This window comes from Geotrypetes seraphini, chromosome 14 (assembly GCF_902459505.1).
Source record: "Geotrypetes seraphini chromosome 14, aGeoSer1.1, whole genome shotgun sequence".
Taxonomy (NCBI): Eukaryota; Metazoa; Chordata; class Amphibia; order Gymnophiona; family Dermophiidae; genus Geotrypetes; species Geotrypetes seraphini.
Window position 1 is genome coordinate 57,169,956 of NC_047097.1, and position 17,069 is coordinate 57,187,024.

The 17,069-nt window shown below is 41.3% G+C and overlaps 1 protein-coding gene across 4 annotated transcripts in view; it reads left to right on the plus strand.

Moving 5' to 3' along the window:
- Window positions 1–17,069, plus strand: part of SCAPER (S-phase cyclin A associated protein in the ER) — a 392,992-nt gene that overhangs the window by 131,212 nt on the left and 244,711 nt on the right. For all 4 annotated transcript variants that reach the window (XM_033920795.1, XM_033920797.1, XM_033920796.1 and 1 more), the window contains one exon: window positions 6,590–6,726. In XM_033920795.1, the coding sequence (XP_033776686.1) occupies window positions 6,590–6,726 (137 nt within the window). The remainder of the gene's footprint in view (window positions 1–6,589; window positions 6,727–17,069) is intronic.

The following is a 17,069-nucleotide window of genomic DNA, read 5'->3' on the forward strand; positions in this document are numbered from 1 at the left end:
TAGTATATTATGACTTTCTAAATATTTCACTAATTGAGAAAACACAAATTTAATAAATTTAGCAAAAACGGCACTAGCCTATAGTTGTATACTTTATTAGTACCTTATTAGTATCTTGTTGATTTGGAGTTGAATTCTGTTCTGGCTTAAACTTGAACTCCTTCCTTCACATAACTGAGGCTATAATTGCTTAGTTTTGTTTTGTGGCCTACCTACATGCCCAAAGGGCAGTCTACCATTGTGAATGCCTCAACAGTAATACAAAGTAAATATATTTTCAATTCGTTAGTTTCATGTTTTGACCCTGTTATTTACTATCAGCTTTCAGTAGAGCCCATTGGTTAGTGCAGTGGACTGAGAACCTGGGGAACTGGGTTTGATTCCCACTACAACCTCATGGTTAGTGCATTGGGTAAGGAACTGGGTTCAAGTCTCACTGCATCTCCTTGTGACCCTGGGCAAGTCACTTAACCCTTCATTGCCCCAGGTACAGAACTTAAGATTGTGAGCCCATAATGGACAGAAAAAGTACCTGAATATAGGATATATGTAAACTGCTTTGTCCCCACGAGGGACAAAGCAGTTTACATATATTCTATATTCAGGTACTTTTTATATGTCTTCCAGTATATAAACATTCAAACAAGAAAATATTGTGATATCAAATACATTACCCTTACTTACTGGTATCACAATATTTTCTTGTTGAAATGTTTATATACTGGAAGACATATAAAATGCACCATTATTGCATTAGGAGAGAATGAAGACTGGGAACGTGGTATGTTTATAAGATGTAATAGATGGCAAAGAGGGAGGAAGGCTGGTTAGTTGCTTTTTCAGGCCACTGCCCCTGCCACCAGTCTGTAAAGATATCATGAGTTAGAATGGACCAGCACATCCTGGCATTTGCTAACCCTACCCTCCTGGGAAGTTAAAGTGCAGAGTGCAGGTATGTTAGAAGAAATCTAATGAGTGTACCATGTTTGTAGATTATTTCAGAATACTTGGAGAGTGATATGGCTTACCTTCTAATTTGGTTTTGGGTTTGGTAGTCATCTGGTGTTGTGTGAATTTTCAGATGCTATCATGGGTTCACTTCACTTAAATGTTTGAGAATCACTAACATAGTATTCTTTGAGAAATCAATAATCAAAGCAGTTAACTTGAGTTTTGTTCATGTGGATGTAATTGTTTTGGTGAATATCCTTGAAAGTGACTTGATATATGCCATTTTTAAAAGGGCAGTGGTTTCTCTAGATACAAAACAACATCTTTTAAAATTAATTAGAACAAAATCCTGATGGGGAAAGCTCGTTCTTCACCACTGAGATGATTTATGATACCTATATTTCTGTAACTCTGAAGTTTTGTACTGGTTGATACAGATTTTAAAAAATTTATCCATACACTCAAATTGTACTGCTGGAAAAGGTCTGATGAGCATGAAGGTACAGCATGGCAGGTGTTTTGTTCAGACAGAAGGCTTGCTATTCAATACTGTGTGTATGCATTTGGTACATTTCAAGAATAGACTGAGCCTTTCTGCTGTGTAATCCTGCACTTTGATCTGCACCTTAAAGGAGTGACAGCTCAGTTTGAGGGAAGGTGTTATTATTTCTGTGCTTACTTTAATAACTGCTATGGATGATGTTTAATAGTAATCCAATCTTCCATGTTTGAAAATTGAGAAGTCTGAGAATTGTCCTTGATCAAGAGAGAGACAGAATGCAGATACCATAGTGTTTTCTACTTTCTGTACTCAAGGGTATCAAGCACAGGCATATAGCACGTTAAGTACATCCCAGTTTGCACTGTGTTCTGTACCTAGTTCAGATTAAGGTGTTTGGGATGGGGAGTGAGGGGGGGAGGGGTTTAGAGCTCATATACTAACAATATACTCTAATGTTACTGCATACTGTCTGCTGCAGGTCCCATAAGAATATAGTGGGCCTTGTGGCATATGGCATGTCATAAGAACATAAGAATCGCCATATTGGGATAGACCAAAGCTCCATCAAGCCGAGTATCCTGTTTCCAACAGTGGGCAAGCCAGGTCCCAAGTACCTAGCAAGGTCCCCAAGTAGTAAAAACAGATTCTATGCTGATTATCCCAGGAATAAGCAGTGGTTTTCCCTAAGCTATCTCAATAATGGCCTATGGACTTCTCTTTTAGGAAATTATCCAAACCTTTTTAAAATATTTCTACGCTAACTGATTTCACCACATTTTCCAGCAACAAATTCCAGAGTTTAATTACACATTGTGTGAAATATTTTCTCCGGTTTGTTTTAAAAGCACTACTTAGTATCTTCATCACATGCCCCCTAGTCCTAGTATTTGTGGAAAGAGTGAACAAGCGATTCACATCTACCCTTTCCACTCCACTCGGTATTTTATAGACCTCTATCATATCACTCCTGAGCTGTCTCTTCTTCAAGCTGAAGAGCCCTAGCCGCTTTAGTCTTTCCTCATAGGGAAGTCGTCCCACCCTTTTATCATTTGCGTTGCCCTTCTCTGTACCTTTTCTAATTTCACTATATCTTTTTTGAGATACAGCGACCAGAATTGCACATAGTGGTCAAGATGTGGCCGTATCATAGAGTGATACAAGGGCATTATAACATTTTCATCTTTGTTTTCCATTCCTAACATTCTATTTGTTTTCTTACCACTGCCACACATTGAGCTGAGGGTTTCAACTTGATGACACCTAGATCCTTTGCATGGGCAGTGACCCTCCCTAACATGGAACCCTGCATCACATAGCTATAGTCTAGGTTCCTCTTTCACACATACATCACTTTGCACTTGCTCACATTAAACGTCATCTACCATTTTGATGCCTGGTCTTACAAGGTCTTCTTGCGATTTAACAACTTTGAACAATTTGTGTCATCAGCAAATTTAATTATCTCACTAGTTATTCCCATCTCTAGATCATTAATAAATATGTTAAAAAGCAATGGTCCCAGCCAGACCCATGGGAACCCCACTATTTATGGAAGGAAGCCCTCTTCTAACTGGAAAGGGCAAATAACCTCAGAGGCATAAAACCACAAGGACAAGTGAAATAGGTACACAGATAGTTAATAGAACAGTTAAATGCTTCACAGGCATTATTCCTTCAAGGCAGTCACTGTGCCAAACATTAAAGAAATAACAATAAACTTATCTTAAATGTGTGGAAAGACAGCCAGGTTCCAATCCCCACCGACGATGGCCAAGCGTTTTGCTTTGCGGTTGCATCAGGGACTGAAGAAAGAGAGCTTTTTCAGTCGGCACTCCTGTGCTCTGTACCAATTGAAAAGTTCTGCTTTCCTCAGTCCCTAATGCAGTTGCTTAGCCATCGTCGGTAGTGGACCATTGAGAGGATGAAAGATGGTTATGTTGGTAGGGTTAGGATTTAAACGCAGCTTCAAAAAAGTGGGCTTTCAGTCTGGATTTGAATACCACCAGAGACGGAACCTGATGTAACGAGCTAAGTAAGTTGTTTCAGGCATATGTTGCCTTAAGGTGCATTTCGAAAAGAAATTAAGTCAGCGCGGTTTGACAAATTCATTTCCTAAATGTGGGTACTATTGTTAGTAAAACTCTATATTGAGTATATTTAAGAAACTTGTTGGATTTTTAACCATTTGTATTTCGCTGATTGTCCAGCCGTCTTCTGTGTAAACGCCTAGAAATCGTTTGATTATGGCGGTATAGAAGAATAAAGTTATGTTATTTTATATATTATATATGTATGGGACAGCAAGATAGAAGGGACAGAGATGGAAGTTAGCAGTAGAGGAGAAGGGTACTGATAGGGAGGGACTTGTCTGCTGAATGGAGTTCTTGGTGGGGGATATAGGGAGTAATAAGAGAGGAGAGATACTGAGGAGCTGCAGAGCAAGTACACTTGAATGTCAGTAAGAGGAATTTGAATTGTATGCGGAGATGGACAGGGAGCCAGTGAATCGACCTGAGGAGAGGAGTAATGTGCATATAATGACCCCGTCAAAATATGAGGTGTACCGTAACATTTTGAACAGATTGAAGGGGAGAGATATGACTTAGCAAAAGTCCCACAAGAAGCGCGTTAAAAATATAGAAACATAACAGCAGATATAGGCCAAATGGCCCATCTAGTCTGCCCATCCGCAGTAACCATTATCTCTTTCTCTCTCTAAGAGATCCCACGTGCCTATCCCACGCCTTCTTGAATTCAGACATAGTCTCTGTCTCCACCACTTCTTCCGGGAGACTGTTCCACGCATCTACCACCCTTTCTGCAAAAAAGTATTTCCTTTGATTATCTGGAGCCTATCACCTCTTCATCCTATGTCCTCTCATTCCAGTGTTTCCTTTCAAATGAAAGAGACTCAACTCATGTGCATTTATGGCACGTGAGTACTTAAATGTCTCTATCATATCTCCCCTGCCTTTCCTCTGAAGTATACATATTGGGATCTTTAAGTTTGTCTGTCCTCCTATGCCTTATGATGAATACCATGCACCATTTGGAGATAAGGCGACCAGAACTGAACAAAATACTCAAAATGAGGTTGCACCAATTTGTGATGCCATAATGAGCCAGCTTATGGAAGTATTTTGAGCATTTATCTCAATGTTTAAATTAAATATCATAATAGTTCAATTCACCCAATCTGTTATTATATATCATAAAAACTCAGGTATTCTGGATTTAAAGAAATTCTCAGTATAATTTCTTATATAAATGGAGAAAAAGACTTCAACAAAGTTACATCTCCATCCAAGTTTATTTTTTTAAATACATTAAAAAATTGCCAAAAACCTTCACTTTTAAATTATCAATAATTATGCAGAAAAATCTTTTTAGCTTTAACCTTTCTATTGTAATGCTGTATAACTAAGAGTTTAAGATAAATCACTTAACTTGTGGTGTAAATGAAGCTTGCATCCTTTTCTAGTGCAAGAATCTGTTTGCTGATTAAGCAGAAGCTGGAGGCATTGCTTCAAAAATTTTCAACTTTCCATTTTGGTGGGCCAGTTTATGTTTAGGTTACAAATAGGAAAGGATGAATGCTGATATGTTAGGGCATAGCAAATTATTTAAATTGGTTTGGGGGCCGTTGACATCCTTTGTTACTTCAACATAGTTGTCTTTGTTTAAATTTTCTGTTTATTTTTATACACATCCAGGAAGGGGTGGGTGGATTGGGGGGGGATATCTTTTTGGTTTATTTCTTGATTAAATTGATGGAAGGGTGGGGAGGGATTTTTCTTCTGTATTGTTATTGATGGAATTTAAGTGCTTACGTTGATTATTAATGTCTGTATAATTTCTAGCACTTTGTATTAGTTTTGAAAATTAATAAAGATTTATTAAAAAAAAAGAAAAAAAAGCTCTGGAATGAGAGGGTATAGGATGACGTTAAGAGGTGATAGGCTCAGGAATAATCTAAGGAAATACATTTTTACAGAAAGGGTGATAGATATGTGGAACAGTCTCCCAGAAGATGTGGTAGAGACAGAGACTGTGTCTGAATTCAAGAAAGCAAGGGATAGGCACATGGGATCTCTTAGAGAGAGAAAGAGATAATGGCTACTGTGGATGGGCAGACTGAATGGGCCATTTGACTTATATCTGCCATCATATTTCTATCTACCGTATTTTCACGCATATAATGCGCGCGTTATACACAATTTTACAAACCGTGCATAACCGTGCACGTTATACGTGTGAGCGTGTTTTACAACTTTTTTTTTCAATCCGATCGGCATCCCCCCTGCGAACCGGCATCCTCCCCCCCGCTCTCGCGTCACCCCCCCCGCTCTCGCGTCACCCCCCCCCCACGATCCTACATCACCCCCAGCACCACAAAACATCTCTTACCCGATTGGGCACCAGCACCAATGCACAGGACATGCCAGTGCCCGAAGATCCTCCCTCGTTGGTTTGGTTTGGGCTGGTCTGGGCTGGACGGTGCGGGAAAGATCCTCCTTCTTCCTGCGCCGGGCTGGACTAGGCTTTGAGCATTTGGGCAAATGCTCAAAGCCTAGTCAAGCCCGGCGCAGGAAGAAGGAGGATCTCTCCCGCACCGCCAAGCCCAGACCAACCCAGCCCAAACCAAACCAACGAGGGAGGATCTTTGGGCACGGGCACGTCCTGTGCATTGGTGCTGGTGCCGGTGCCCAATCGGGTAAGAGATGTTTTGCGGTGCTGGGGGGGGATGTAGGATCGCGGGGGGAGGGGGGGTGACGCGAGCGGGGGAGGATGCCGGTTCGCAGGGGGGATGCCGATTGGATTGAAAAAAAAAAGTTGTAAAACGCGGGTAAGCGAGCGGGGGGGAGGATGCTGGTTCGGAGTAGGCGGGAGGAGGTTTTAGCATGCGCGGTATACGCGTGTGCACGCTATATTAAATTTTTTAACATAAATTTGTGTTCCCTGCGCGCTATACCCATGTGCGCGTTTTACATGGGTGCACGGTATATGGGTGAAAATACGGTAATGCTTTTACATTTTTGTATGTCTTCATGCATGTTTTAAAATTTCACCCTTTTACCCCTTTAGTTTTGGAAAGCAAATTAGAATATTTTTGTGCTCGTTTTTTTTCCTCTGCAGGAACATCTCTCCTTAAAGAAATATATCGTTGATATTGTGGTTGAAAGCCCTGCTCCACCAGAGCCTTTAAAAGATGGTGAAGAGAGACAGAGAAATAAGAAAAAAGCCAAGAAGCTGAAGGCTCGTATGAACTCCAGGTACTGGGAATAAACATATAAGCTTTAACACCAATACAGCAAAAGGTTGCAAATAAAGTTTCAAGCTTTAGGAATATCTTGAAAATAACACAGATGAGCCTAATTTATTGCCACTTTCTCTGATTGAGAAAGAAAGCTGAATATCGATCCAGAGCCCTTGCTTTCACCTGTTAAGAGCTTTTTTCATAATTGGATGCTAGTGCCCTGCCAAAACTGCAACCCATTCCAGTATACACTAGTATGTTTAAGTATGTGTAAACCATGCCTATTTTTCTTCTTTGCTATTGATTTTTAAATGAAGTATCAAAGAAAATCAATAGTAATCAACAAATAGAAGGCAGTCTGCTATAGTGTCAAATCCCATGACTGGGTTTAATCAATTTTGCTGCCTGTCACAACAAGGAAAAGTTAAAAATATCTAAAAATGGGGTGTGAGTTGTCAGACCTGCAGTTTATCAATGGCCTAAAAAGTGTCATCTGCAGATCAGGGTAATATGCAGGATAACATAACACCTTGAACTGTAGCGCAAAACACATAACTGAAAGGTCTTTGACTGATTTTAACACAACTTCTGTTCAATTGCCTCCTGTATCTTTCCTTTTTCTCTCACTAATAGAATATATATACCATTATCATAATCATTTTGCCAGCTGTGTTTGTGATTGGGGGCTTTGCTGCCAACTGATTGCAGGTCTAGTTAAGTTTTAGGTGAAAGTGAACACATTGGACTAGGATGGGTTGGTAACCTGCGGATAGCGAGCCACATGCGGCTCTTCTTCCATGTGTCTGTGGCTCTCCAGGTCCTGACCCTTTAATCTCCCTCTCAACCCCATAATTTTCCCCTCCCACCGAGCAGCTGGGGTCTTCATGGCAAGAGGGTGGCCCTTTTGCTCCTGTCTCCTCATGGCTGCCTTCTAAAATGGCTGCCACAACCTCTTGGAGCAGGCCATGGTACTACCAGAAATGTGAGCATCTTTGAAAGGTCACAGCAGCCATTTTAGAAGGCAGCCACGTGGAGGCAGGAGTGAAAGGGCCACCCTCCTGCTATGAAGACCCCCGCTGGACCACCAGATACCTTGGTAGGCCCGGGGGAGGGAGGGTCATGAGGTTGGAAGGGAGATTAAAGGGTCTGGGCCTAGAGAGGGGAGAGAACCTGGGCTATGGGTTGGGGGGAAGGGGAGGGAGGGAGGGAGGGAAGAGAGGTGCAGAGACCTGTGAAGGGTTGGAGGGAAGAAAGAGGGGAGAGAAGCTATATCTTGGGAAGGGAAGAGGGAGTGAGAGATCTGGAATTCCTCAAACTCCCTTCTCTACACATTGCGGCTCTTCGTAAATCTTGGTCAAATTTTTAAGATAAATTGGCTCTTTGCTTTAAAAAGGTTGCCGACACCTGGTCTAGGACAAAAATATCATTTAAATCAACTATGCCTTCCACCTCACATTGTTCTATATTTTGGTATCGTAAAGAGTATTTATGGGTAGAAGTGTGATTTTGAAGCAAATCGTACTTAGAAGACCTTTTGGAAGATTACAGTATAGAAACACTGTATATAATACCGATAATGGCTTATAAATATCAAGTTTAATTGTTTTTTAAATGCCCACTGCAGGCTGGCTCTGTGGTTCAAATATAACACTGTACCTTTAGGGGTGGTTGAGTTTGGGTTAATACACTATGGGCATCTTTTACGAAGCCGTTTAGCGCAGGCCGCTGCGGTAACTGCCCTGAAGCCCATAGAGATTTAAAGGGCTTCGGGGCTGTTGCTGTGCGGCTTTGTAAGAGGCCCTACATCTTGAGAGGTTAAAAGAATGTAACAGTGTGGTTGGTGCTAATGAAGTCGATCTGTGTGTTCCCTGGGCAGGCTATATGGAGGAGAAAAAAAGATTTTAAAACTATAAAGGAAAAAGAATGGTGGTGTACAGCACCTAAAATCTGCATGGAGACCCAGGCCCACTCTCAGTAACAACTGTAGTGGCCTTGCCTTAAAATGTGACATGCCTGTTACCTATTCTGCTTAATTTTTGACAAGAGAATGCCGGGTTTAAATGAGGAAGTTGATACATAATGTATAAAACCAGGGCTGTGATTGCAGATAATTTTGCCCTGCAACCCTCCTTGATGTAATAAAAAGAAATTCACAGAGCTTATAATATATAACTACAGAGATAATGTTATAAAAGGGTTTTCAGCTGCTGGGTTTGTTAAAAGTACTTTAATGTGAAGTACAGTCAAACCTCGGTTTGCGAGTAATGCGGTTTGCAAGTATTTTGCAAGATGAGCAAAACATTCTCGCAAATCTTGTCTCGCAAACCGAGCATTGACTTGATTTGCGAGCACCCCCTGAGAACCAGCATTGCTCCCCCCCGCTCACGAACGCCCCCCCCCCACGTGAACCGGCACCCCTCTGTGCAAACCAGCCAGATTGGGGGTAAGATTGAATGCTGTTCGGACAGGGGGTGCCGGTTCACGTGGGGGGGCATTCATGCATGGGGGGTTCTCGGGGGGCGGGGGGTGGAGCAGCGCCGCTGGTCTCGGGAGTGGGGGTGGGTGGGAACGTATCAAGCGAGTTTCCCTTAGTTCCTATGGGGAAACTCGCTTTGATATACGAGTAATTTGGTTTACGAGCATGCTTCTGGAACAAATTATGTTTGTAAACCAAGGTTCCACTGTATGTCCTAATATGTTTTTATATCATTTATTCCTTCTCTATTTCTGTAATCATATCCATATCTTTTTTAGGGAAGATATGCTAGTATTGGCAACAAATTTGTTTATTTTGGCATGCCCTTCCTTCAAACAACTGCTTTTCCCACTGGTCTTGTTTACTTTTTTGATACCTAAGATCCTTGTATTTGTGCTAAGCTGTAAAGCAGCAAATGAAATGCTCAGTAGAATGAGTTCTTTTATCTTGAATGTAAATGATAAATAGGTCACATTTTTTTGCTTAATTGTTGACTAAAGCGTGTTTTAGCTTATTATGCTTGGGAGTATACAATATGTAAAGAACATGCATACTTGTGACTCCATTAGTGCTCTGCTTAAACTCTACCCAAGAACATGGCTACATGTACATCATGTAAAACTATCTGCTGTTTTGTTGCTGCCACACATATCCCAGGGGGGAGATGCCTAGATCCTAGTTATACATGTAGAAACCAATGTTCCCTCTAAGGACTGAGTCAATGTGAGCAAAAATTTTCCATTACATTACCCTGATGGGATTGCACACTGTACATTTCAAATTAAGGCCCTCTTTTACTGAGCTGTGACTTAATAAAAAAAAGGGGAGGGGGTAAGAATTACAAATATAAATTTTAAAAAATGGAAAATAAGATGATATTTCTTATTGAAAGGACTTAAAAACATTTTTTTAGTTATCTTTCAGAGGCTGTATGTCAATCACTGGCAGGTGCCGTGTTCAGAATTGCATCTTTTTTTAACATAGGCATCTTAAGTGTAGGCCAGCATTTAAAGGCCTACATATAAGGCGCCTGTCTTAAGCCTACGGAGGCACATAGGTACCTACAGACGCCTAAGGCCACTGACGGCACGAACCACGCCCATTCTGGTCTTAGGCGATGGTAGGTGGCCCTGTACACCTCTGTAGGCATGAGACAGGTGCCTAAGAACCAAAACAAAAAACATACATACTGATTGTTCGTTAGATGGCAATAGGATGCCTACTGCTGCCTATTATCGGGACATTGTTTGGAGAATTTGACCCTCAATGTCTTTTAGAGATATTCAGGATGCTTGCGATGCTGTTCAACTCCTTGCAACAAGGCCTCACTCTGCACTCAGTGTACATGTTTAACTATTAGGGAAGTATGTTAAATTTCTGTTATTTTCCTCAATAAAGTGCAGATATTGAGGTAAGATTAGAACTTGACTATAAAGCTTTCAGACCTTTCTGGTATGCCCTCTTGAGCATGAGCAGGATGTCATGGTGGTTATACAGTTTTCTTTCCTGGTTTACCATTTTCAGGGGAGTTCAACAATTGTATTTCTTCATGGTGGTTTGCTTTAAAAGAAATGTTTTGGCATTAGTCTCTCTAGGTTTTGCATTTTTTTCCCCTTCTAATACACTTAGGTTTTTCATTATAATTTGAAGCTTCCTTGTTTGTGGCCATTTTTTTAACTGAGTCAAGGCATCAGGTGACATTAATCAACTTATTTTTCTGAAACAGAACTATCTGATTTCAATGCAAATATTAAATATATATATATATATATATATATATATAGCTGACTTGAAACATCTCAGTCACAAAATACTCAGGGGCCAATGGACTAAACAATACTTGTATATTGAGTGGCTAGAAATTGTTAATGCAGTATGTTGAAAATAGTCCTCTATACAAAAATATGCAATAGCCTATATAGACTTCTTATCCACTCCTAATCGAAATTGCTCAGAGACATGAAGGCTTTTATCACCGCCTCACCACCCAATCATCGCAGTGTTCAGTATAGATCAAGACTGTTACTGATTAATAATACTTAAGCTCCTACTTGTTGTATTATAAGAGCTTAAGAATGTATTTCCAATTTAAGAGACTTAGCTTTTAAGAATATCTCAGGTTCTGACGTGCTATGTTTCGACTACTGCTTCAGGGAACCAACAGTTAAGTTTAAGCGTTTTTGAACAGGGTGTTGTCTCAAAGGCTTTATAAGCAAAGCTTTTTCACTCGCGGTTGAATTCCTCTCCATGCTCCAATGGCCATGGTATGGAGAGGAATTCTTAAAAGCTAAGTCTCTTAAATTGGAAATACATTCTTAAGCTCTTATAATACAATAAAGTAGTAGCTTAAGTATTATTAATCAGTAACAGTCTTGATCTATATTGAACACTGCGATGATTGGGTGGTGAGGCGGTGATAGCTGCCTTTATGTCTCTGAGCAGAGTTCGATTACAAGTGGATAAGATGTCTATATTTTTGTATAGAGCGACTATTTTCAACATACTGACTTGAAATATGTCGGCATTCTTCCTGTTCCCCATTTTGCATTGGCATCATTTTAAAAACAATTGAACAAGATGATCTGAGACGTGGTCAACCAGCACCTTACTAGCTTAGATAGCTGTGGAAAACCATGATCTAATTGATCCTAATTAACATTGTACCCACCTTAGCTGTATAATATTTATTTATTTGTTTATTTTCATTTCATACCCTATCTCCTTGTAAGTGCTTAATGTGATTTAAAAACAATACAATTCTGCCATCAGTCCATAGACCCCTTAAAGAGCCCCTAAAATCCTCCAACTCACAAAAATCCATAAAAGCTCTCCTCCCCTTCCATTTCAGTATATTTTACACCTTCTCTTCCTTATTTAAGAATGTCCACACAAAGCCATACTTTAGGCTTTTTCTAAAAAGTCAGAAAATCTATCTCCAACCGAAGTGTCAAAGGCAGGGAATTCCACAGTTAAGAGGCATAATCACAAATACTTGTTTAAACATTGTAACTTGATTCTCCCAGGATTCATTGACAAAATCTGGTGCAAAGAACTCAAATTCCTATTTTGTCTATATGGAATTAATAATGTAGACAAGTAACATGAGTCCACATGGAACAGTAGTTTAGAGACGTTAAAATGTGCATGTATATTCTACTGGTAGCCAGTTTAGCTCTCACAATTCTGGAGTTATATGATCTGACTTTTTAAAAATTCTTTCTTACTGTAACAACCCGTGGTCAAACAGAGCAGTGTGGAATTTAATAAAGGGGGTTACAAAACCATTTGATGAAACATGTCGGCTAAATCACCCCTCAACGGATGACCACAGATAAGATAAGTCACTTTAATATAACCTAACCTATTTATTTATTTATACTACATAAGACATTTGGAGAGAGCTAAGCTTGTATAACTGCCCCGATGAGAAGACAACACCCCAAACCTTGGTCAACGAATAATATGAGTCCAAGGTGGTGTTTCTGAGGGCAATATAAGCGGCGCTTATCAAAGGCACTTAAATGAGAACAGTAAGTGGAACAAGAAAGGACTTGATCCACCATTAATTTCACGTTTTTTAGTTATAGGCATCTCATAGAATAAGTAGAAAGTCCAGAAAGCAAAGCATTAAAATAAACCTACTCATCACAAGAGTATGTAAAAGAGGGTTTTAAAACCTTTCCTTATATGAATAAACAGAAAGAACCAGGATTGTACCTCCTATCTTGGGAGACCTAGAATGTGAAACTGGACAGGATGAACTTCAGAGCCATCTACCTGGCAAAGTAAGACATTCTAGCAGACAAAGTTAGTGAAGTCCCACAACTACATCAGCAGTCCCTAGACAGAGTAGTAGTATACAAGACATTCTGCAAGTGCAGTGGATCTGTTTGCATCTCCTTTGAACATAAAAATTCCTCAGTTCTGTTTGAGAATGGGACACAAGTCAAACAAGCTTCTTTTGCCTTTCTCCTAGATTGGGTGGAGGGACTTCTATATATTTATTTGTCAATTGTTCTAGTAATACACATTCTTCTAAAAACTCAAAGGAGACTGGGAAACTAAGATGCTGATAGCTCCTTTTAGGCTAAGATAGACTGGTTTCTGTTCCTGTGTGAGGGGCTATAATCTGACCAATCTTTTTGTGTGCATATGAGGTCAGAATCAAACCAACATAGGTTCTACTTCAGAGCACTGTGGACTTGACATTACAGCTTGGTCAGGTTGCCAGGATGTGAATAATGAATATAGACATTATTGTTTGTTTCTTTCTGTATACGTGCTGTGAATCTGGTGTTCGGGGGGGAGGGGGGGTTCAGCTTGGAGTTTAGCTAAAAAGACTTTGAAGATGCAACAATGTTGTTATTATTCTCAGCCAGCCTTAGTACCCCTGTATTCTTTGTTTACCTACCTTCTTTCATCACTGAGGATGTGGCTCATCTGATTTTCACGTGATAGCAAATGACATAAGAATTGCCATATTGGATCAGACCAGTATTTTGCTTCCAGCAGAGCCAAGCAAGGTCTGTTAATGTTGATGAGCTCCGACTTCTCCAGTCAGGAACTCTCTCTAGTGTTTTAGGATTTACAGCACTGATAATGCAGGCTGAAACTACTAATTATACACATAAAAATAAAGACTTTAATGGCAATTCTATAAATCGGCACCAAGATTTAGGCTCTCCAATGCTGGGTGCTTAGTGCTAATTATATAATGGCATCTGGGTGCCAAGATTCTGCTAAAGAATACAAACATAAGTCCTCATTGATGCTTCTAAAGTAAGGCATCAACAGTTACACCAAGTCAATAACAGTATGCACCTAATTGTTACCTGAAGTGCATGTAACTTAGAGTCATAATCATTATCCACCTAGTCTACCTATGTTTGTGTCCCCATCCCCAGCTTATCTCTTAAGTGATTTTGGTGCATATATTATTACATGGCTAATGTAATATACAGTGTTGCGTGCATCTGGCAGCGCTATAGAAATGATAAGTAGTAGAATAATAGTACCTAGCACTTAATGTGCATAAATGTCAATTTTCAGTGCAATAGGAATGGCATGCTGAACCAAGGGTCTTGCATCGACGCCCGCGAGTCAATTGCAGGAGATACTAAATACGGTAGACTCTCAGTTATCCGGCACCCATGGGGATTGGTAGATACCAGATGACTGTTTTTCTGGTTAATTGAGAGTGTGTTAGAAACCTTATCTAAAACAGTCTCAATTCCCCCGCCCCAAAGAATTATAACCAAAGATAAGTTTTTTCAACTTTATTTCATTACAGTATACTAAAAGATACCATCTGTTGTGAATTGGAAAGTACTGCAATGATTGGGTGGTGAGGTTTTTTGGGGAATTTGTTCCCCTTTTTCCTCCATGTCTCTGAGCACTACCTTCCTTTGTAAAAATCAAATATACTAGTTAAAAATATTTTCTATTCCTGATGTTAGCGTGTTTTGTATTATTTTGATTTGATTATTTCATGCTTCCTCATTAGAAGGAGTGTATATATTTTTCCTCCATTTGTGTTTTTGACGTAGTAGAGTTCATGGCAGAGATTCTCCGAGAATAGAAAATTCCAGGGCTCTACCTCCTGCCAGAGGGGGGGGATGCAGCCCAAAAAGTCACAACAACACCAGGCATCTTGCCTCCATATGCAAGGTAGGGGGCAGACTGCTGGACTTTCTGGAAGCATGGGAGGTTATCATGACTGACTAATGGGTTCTGGAAATCATCAAGGATGGCTATAAGTTGAAATTCACTCATTCCCTCTCTGCCTGGTTTGTGGTCTCACCGATGGGCAGATTGGAAAGAGCAGCCCAGGTCCTGGTACATTCAAGCCATTGAGCAATTTCCAGAAGCAGAATTGGGCTCCAGCAGATACTCCATATACTTCACCATGCCCAAGAAAGGCCCATCTTGGACCTCAAGTATGTTAATGTAGTTCTCAGAATGCCTCATTTTCATATGTAGACTCTCCAGTTGGTCATTGCTTCAGTGCAACTAGGGAAGTTCCTGGTAGTGCTGGATTTGACAGAGGTATCACCACATCCCAGTATTTCCAGACATAGGTGCTTCCTTTGGTTTCATATCCTGGAACATTATTTCCAGTTCAAGGCCCTTCCATTTGGCCTGACTTCAGCTCCCTGCACCTTCACCAAGATGATTGTGGTAGTAGCAGCGCACCTCTGCAAGCTGGTCCACCCTTACCTCATCAGAGCACCCTTGCAGGAGGAAGCAGAGAGAGCATTTCAGACCGTCTTATTGACACTTCAAGGTCTGGGATGGATTGCCAACTTAAAAAAGAGCTATCTGCAGCCTATTCAGTCCCTAGGGTATTTGGGTGTCAGATTCGACACAAAGAAGGCCGAGTGTTTCTTCCAGAGGCACACGGACTGAAACTTGGGAGCCAAATTTCAGCTCTCCTGGGATTATTTTCAGGTTCTGGGCTTGATGGCGGCCACAGTAGAAGTGGTTCCTTGGGTGAGAGTGCATATGTGCCCCCTGCAGCACTATCTTCTCTCTTGCTTGTCTCCGCAGAGGAGCCCTCTACATATTCAACTGCCGTGGATGTCGGAGGCCCAATCCAGCATGTCCTGGTGGCTTCTCACTCAGTTGCTGTCGTCCGGGATGCCTCTTAAGAATTGACTCTTGGACCTCGCTGACAAAAGATGCCGGCCTACTGGACTGGGGAACACACTGTGAGGATCACCCAGTGCAGGGGCAATGTGCCCAGGTTATCAAACAATGTGGTAGAGTGGATTATGCCAACAGGCAAGGAGACACCAGGAATGTCAGCTCCGCTGGGTGGAGACTCATCTTCTAGCCATCACTGTGGCTCACATCGCTGGAGTGCAAAACTTGCAGGCAGACTTCCTCAGCAGGCAGACAGGCGTTTCAGGCATTGGTGAGGCGTTTCAGGCAAGATGGTGAGTTTCTTCAGCCTCAGATACGAGTTCCGGGATCAATGGGCTGGTTCAGCCTTGGTTGATGGATGAACTCATGTATGTATTCCTTCCATGGTCGGAAGAGTCCTGATAAGAGTGGCCAGGCATCAGTAACAGGTTATCCTAGTAGCCCTGGACTGGCCTAGATGCCCCTGGTTAGCAGAACTAGTGCGTTTTCAGATTGGCTGACCTCTGAGGCTTCAGCTGTTCCAGGGTCTCCTCTCTCAGGGGCCGGTCTTGCAAGATTCGGAGCGCTTTGGTCTCATGGCATGGCTCTTGAGCGCTTGGCTTTGAGCTGGAAAGGGTACTCTGATCTAGTAGTATGCACTCTTGAAAGCCAAGAAGTATGCCACTTTAACGGCATATGCCAAGGCATGGAATACCTTCCAACATTGGTGCCGCAAGAAGCAGCTGGATTCTGCCATGGCTTCGGTCTCTGCTGTCCTGTCCTTATTTCAAGAAGGTCTGGATATGGGGCTGGTGGTTTCCTCACTGAAAGTTCAGGTGGCTGGAATTTCCTGTTTCAGGTCTCAGAGTGTCATATGTTCTCTTTCTGCACACCCAGTTGTTGTCAGGTACTTCAAAGGTGCTTTAAGGCTGTGACTTCTGGTTCGCCAGCCCTGCCTGTCTTGGAATTTGAACATCATGTCGGAAGTGCTCTCCAGGGCTCTGTTTGAGCCCTAATGGACTTGACTAACAAAATGGTGTTTCTTGTTGCCATCACTTCTGCGAGGCGTGTCTCTGAACTTCAAGCCTCGTCATGCAGTGACCCTTACTTGTTATCACAGAGGCCGGGGTTTCCTTGAAGATCAATCCCTCTTTCTTGCCAAAAGTGATCTTGGCGTTTCACATCAACCAAAAAGTCCGCTTTCCAGCCCTTGGGTTCTAAGACATGTAACAAAAATTTATGGGTAGGACATCCTATTGATA